General features: G+C 55.3%; 1 protein-coding gene across 1 annotated transcript; it reads right to left on the reverse strand.

Annotated features, from left to right (window-relative positions):
- Window positions 1–2,151: 2,151 nt before the first annotated feature.
- LOC131586415 (olfactory receptor 14J1-like) lies at window positions 2,152–3,084 on the reverse strand. Its single transcript, XM_058853243.1, has one exon. It carries the CDS (start codon window positions 3,082–3,084, stop codon window positions 2,152–2,154), a length of 933 nt encoding a protein of 310 aa, XP_058709226.1.
- Between the last annotated feature and the right edge of the window lie 1,877 nt (window positions 3,085–4,961).

The following is a 4,961-nucleotide window of genomic DNA, read 5'->3' on the forward strand; positions in this document are numbered from 1 at the left end:
GATGTGCTGCAGGGTAGGAGGGATCTGCACAGGGACCTGGACAGGCTGGATTCAGGGCCCAAACCCAACAAGGTGAGGTTTAACAAGTCCAAGTTCCAGGTCCTGCACTTTGGCCACAACAACCCCTGCAGTGCTACAGGCTGGGGACAGAGTGGCTGGACAGCAGCCAGGCAGAAAGGGACCTGGGCACTGATGGACAGCAGGCTGGGCATGGGCCAGCAATGTGCCCAGGTGGCCAAGGAGGCCAATGGCCTGGATCAGGAACAGTGTGGCCAGCAGGACCAGGGCAGGGATTCTTCCCCTGTACTTGGCACTGGTTGGGCAGCACCTGAAATGCTGTGTCCAGTTCTGGGCCCAAAATTTCAGAAGGAGATGGAGGGACTGGAGCATGTCCAGAGAAGGGCAACAAGGCTGGTAAGGGGTCTGGAGAACAAATCATGTGAAGAGTAACTGAGGGAGCTGGGGTTGTTTCTCCTGCAGACGACAAGGCTCAGGGAAGACAAGGTGGTGTCAGGGCACAAGTTGGACTTGATGACCTCCAAGGTCTTTTCCAGCCTTGCTGATTCTGTGATTCCCTGAAACCACCCTTGGAGCAGGTACAGGATGAGCCCTGGGTCTCCTCTTCGGAAGATCCAGCAACCCAGGTTCCTCAGCTTCTCCACACAGGCCCCAAAGCCCATCCTGTCAGTCCTGCAGAGCCTCTCCAGCTCCTCCTCATTGCCCAGAACAGGGAGCCACACAGCCAGACACAGCAGCCCAGATGTGCCCCCCTGGCCTGTGCTGCCTCTGGCCAGGGAGCAGCACGAGGCACTGCAGGACCCTGCAGACAATTCCTGGAGCACTTGTAGGATGATCCTGCTCCCCAAGGGACGTTCCCATGGTGCCAAGTGGGGAACTGAAATGGGGAGTAGGGCCAGAGAGGAAAGGGCAAAACAGGGATGGGCTGTTTGCAGGGGAGGGAAGAGGGGTGGGCAATAGGAAGAAATCTGGAGCAGAAAGATGAAAGAAAGCAAAGGTGAAGCAAAGGAAATGCTCAGGGCAGTTTGGGGGTGGCTGCCAGGCAGCCCTGGCTCTGAGCAACAACGTCTGCAGTGGCACAGGAAACTCACAGCTCATGGGAACAAACTTTCTGTGTGACTTCAGAGGCCACGACAAACCTGAGTGGTTTCCCTGCCGTTCCCCAGCCCTTCCTGGCCCCAGGGGCTGATGGCATTTGTGCTCCCTCAGGTTCATCTCCCCACAGCAGCACCATGGGGGTGCTGACGCCTGCTCTGGGCAGTGCAAACAGGGGCTCCTGAGCCAGTGCTGCCGTGTCTGTGCCTGCAAGGATGCGGCACCTCTCTGAGCTGGGGGAGAGGCCAGGGCTGCACAGGGGGGATGTTGTTGGCAGCTCCATGAGAACGCTCTGGGACACTGCCCTGGGGTGTCAAGTGCAGTGGGGATGGATCAGCCCCTGCTCTGCTGCTCCTTCCCATCTCCCCCAGGGACCTTGCAGAGCCCCAGCCATGCTGTTTGCCCCCAGCCTGCCCACGGCCACCCTGGGGCTGCTCATGGGGGTTTTCTGTGCTGAGCTTTGGCCTGGGAGTGTTCTTGAGAGAGCCTGGGCAAGGAGCCTGGAGCCCCCAGGCCCTGCCCTGAGGCGTCAGCGCTGCCCCAGCAGTGCCCATGGCCTGTCCCTGCTGCAGCCCCGGCACTGCCACCCCCAGGGCTGTGCCCGGCCCCGAGAGCACTCAGGCCCTGCAGCAACACCAGGGCCAGGAGGGCAGCGGGGCAGTGGCACGGGAGCAGCACTGGCAACACCAAGTGCTGCTGCTCCTGGGCACAGCTGCTGTGCCAGCACTGATCTGCCCCCAGCTCTGCACACAGACACTGCTGCCGCAGCTGCAGAGAAGGGAACAAAAGGAGGATCTCTGGACAAAACTTTGCTGGGAGATCCTTTAGTTCATTTAAAGCCACCAAGAGCACAGCCCTTCATTGACACAGTCTGTGGCCACAGGGAAAGTGGAGAGAAATGGCACAAACAATGTCATTTTATTGAAGACAATTTAAAAAAGTTAAACAAAGAAAAAGAGCCTCCAAAATTAAACAAACCTGCCAGAACTATCCAAGATGACTTTTATTACAAGTGATTTGGAGAAATTGGCCAGCTGTTTAATGTTTCTGAAACCATCCAGTGATCAGTCTCCACACTGCAGCCTTGAGCTCCTGGTTCCTCAGGCTGTAGATGAGGGGGTTCAGGGCTGGAGGCACCACTGAGTACAGAACAGACAGGGCCAGATCCAGGGATGGGGAGGAGATGGAGGGAGGCTTCAGGTAGGCAAATGTGCCAGTGCTGATAAACAGGGAGACCACAGCCAGGTGAGGGAGGCAGGTGGAAAAGGCTTTGTGCCGTCCCTGCTCAGAGGGGATCCTCAACACAGCCCTGAAGATCTGCACATAGGAGAAAACAATGAACACAAAACAGCCAAGTGCTAAACAGATGGAAAAAAAAAGAAGCCCAAATTCCCTGAGATAGGATTTGGAGCAGGAGAGCTTGAGGAACTGTGGGATTTCACAGAAAAACTGGCCCAGGGTATTGCCATGGCACAGGGGCAGGGAAAATGTATTGGCTGTGTGCAGCAGAGCATTGAGAAAGCCACTGGCCCAGGCAGCTGCTGCCATGTGGGCACAAGCTCTGCTGCCCAGGAGGGTCTCATAGTGCAGGGGTTTGCAGATGGACACGTAGCGGTCGTAGCACATGATGGTCAGGAGGAAATACTCTGCTGAGATGAAGAACACAAAACAAAAAACCTGTGCAGCACATCCTGAGTAGGAGATGTCTCTGGTGCCCCAGAGGGAATTGTGCATGGCTTTGGGCACAGTGGTGCAGATGGAGCCCAGGTCAGTGAGGGCCAGGTTGAGCAGGAAGAAGAACATGGGGCTGTGCAGGTGGTGGCTGCAGGCTACGGCGCTGATGATGAGGCCGTTGCCCAGGAGGGCAGCCAGGGAGATGCCCAGGAAGAGGCAGAAGTGCAGGAGCTGCAGCTGCCGCGTGTCTGCCAATGCCAGCAGGAGGAAGTGGCTGATGGAGCTGCTGTTGGACATTTGTTGTGGCTGCACATGGGGACCTGTCTGTGAAGAAATAGACAGAGAAGATTTAGAGGAGAAATCAAAGCCATTTCTCATCCACCATCCTCTGTAACACACATGAACACACTTTTGTGTATAGGAATTCTGAGATTTTCTTTGAAGCTTCCCCTGTGTCTCTCCTGGTATTTTTTGATATCAGAAGTTCTCAGCATTTCTGCTACCATCTGGTAGAACAGAGTGAGTTCCCTGAGGCAAGATGATGAGTGGAGACTGAGGGGAGATGATCTGTCACTCCATTCTGCTTGGAGATTCGCTGGGCTTTCCCTTTTTTCAAAAGAGGGATGTTCACACTCCCATGTTTTCCTTAAAGATCATCAGATACTGCTGAGAGCAGATGGATGCACCATGCACCAGCTCCACATTTGTCTCTAAGGACTCACGTTGCTCATTTCACCAACCCAACAGCATTTTCACTGTCAGAACACTTCTGCCTTTCCCCATGGGTCTTTCAGATAACACAAAGATGCTCTAGGACAGGTTTGCATCCAGGATTGAAGCTCCCAGCTGGGACTGAAATCTCAGGGACACTTCCAAGTGTCCTTATGATGGCATTGGATGAAGGGAGCTGTAGCTCCTTCCCTGGCTGCACTGCCAGCATTGCCCACAGCCGGGCACTGGGGACAGCGTCACCCTGAGCCAGCTGTGCCCCCTGCCAGAGCCCCCAGTGCTGGTCAGCTGCTCCCAGCCCTGTGCTCTGCAGAGGGAACTGGGCTCGGGGCTGCAGAGCTGCCCCACGGCTCTGCTGCAGCTCTGCCTGCACAGGAGGGGCTTCACACCTGGGAGCCTGGCCCTGAGGGCAGAGGCTGGGCTGGGGGGACAGGAGGGAGGGGGCTTGTCCAGAGAAAGGGGCTGCACTGCAGGGGCTCCTATGGAGATCTCTAAACTCTCTCTGACACAGGATTTCTGGGGTTTTCTTTTCTCTCATTCCGTGATTTTCTCTGGTTCCTGGAGATGTTCCTCCTGCAGGTGTTTCCCTGTGCCTGATCTCTCCCTGCCAGCACCCACAGACCCCAAATATCTGTGCAGTCTCCTTGGCCTGACAGAACCCTGCCTGTTTGCAGGGCTCTGGCTGGGGACAGGTTCTGTTTGCAGCTTGGAGAAAGGACAGCTCAGACAAAACCTGATGGGTCCAGCAAAGGTGATGCTGCTGCTGTCCATAGGAAGAGTGGCTGAAAGCACATTAGGAATCTCCTCTGAACCCATTGATCACTAAAAGTAACAGTTTGGATGTCTTAGGCACTGGTCAAAATTCATAATACCTTTAATATTTATTCCCCCTCCCTGCCATTCCCAATAGAAGGAAACTGAATACAAAGTCTTAGGAAATGTCCTCATTTTTATTCAAATCCTTACCTTGGAAATATGCCATGACTGATGAGAAACCAGCATATCAGAGCTTCATGAGCCTTCACCTCCCCTGCACCAGGAATACTCAGAGTTCTACTCACAGAGTCTGTAGGCACTGGGATGTTCCAGCTTGAGGAGATGCCTCCAGGAGCTGCAGCTGCATTGTCCTGCAGCCAGAGGCTTCCTGTGTCAAGGGCTGGCAGTGATTCTGCCCCAGGCACTTCTCAGCACCTTCCCAGCCCTGACTGATTGAAGCTCTCTGTGCCTCTGGGCTGTGCCCAGGGTGGCTGCAGGCAGTGCCCCAGCCCTGCTGGGCTGGCAGAAGAGCTGCTCAGCAAGAGAAATGTGCTTTTGAAGCTCTTCTTGGTTTCCAGGAGCTGCCTCTGTGCCAGGAGCCCGGCCCCGCTCAGCAGCACAGACACAGCATCAGGACTTTAATGAGCCTCTTGGGGCTTTGTGCTGAGGCCCTGAACATCAGTCCCTGA

This window comes from Poecile atricapillus, chromosome 19 (genome assembly GCF_030490865.1).
Source record: "Poecile atricapillus isolate bPoeAtr1 chromosome 19, bPoeAtr1.hap1, whole genome shotgun sequence".
Taxonomy (NCBI): Eukaryota; Metazoa; Chordata; class Aves; order Passeriformes; family Paridae; genus Poecile; species Poecile atricapillus.

What these genes read in the sequence shown, in the direction of transcription:
- LOC131586415 (XM_058853243.1), bottom strand. Translation starts at nt 3,084, where the DNA reads ATGTCCAACAGCAGCTCCATCAGCCACTTCCTCCTGCTGGCATTGGCA.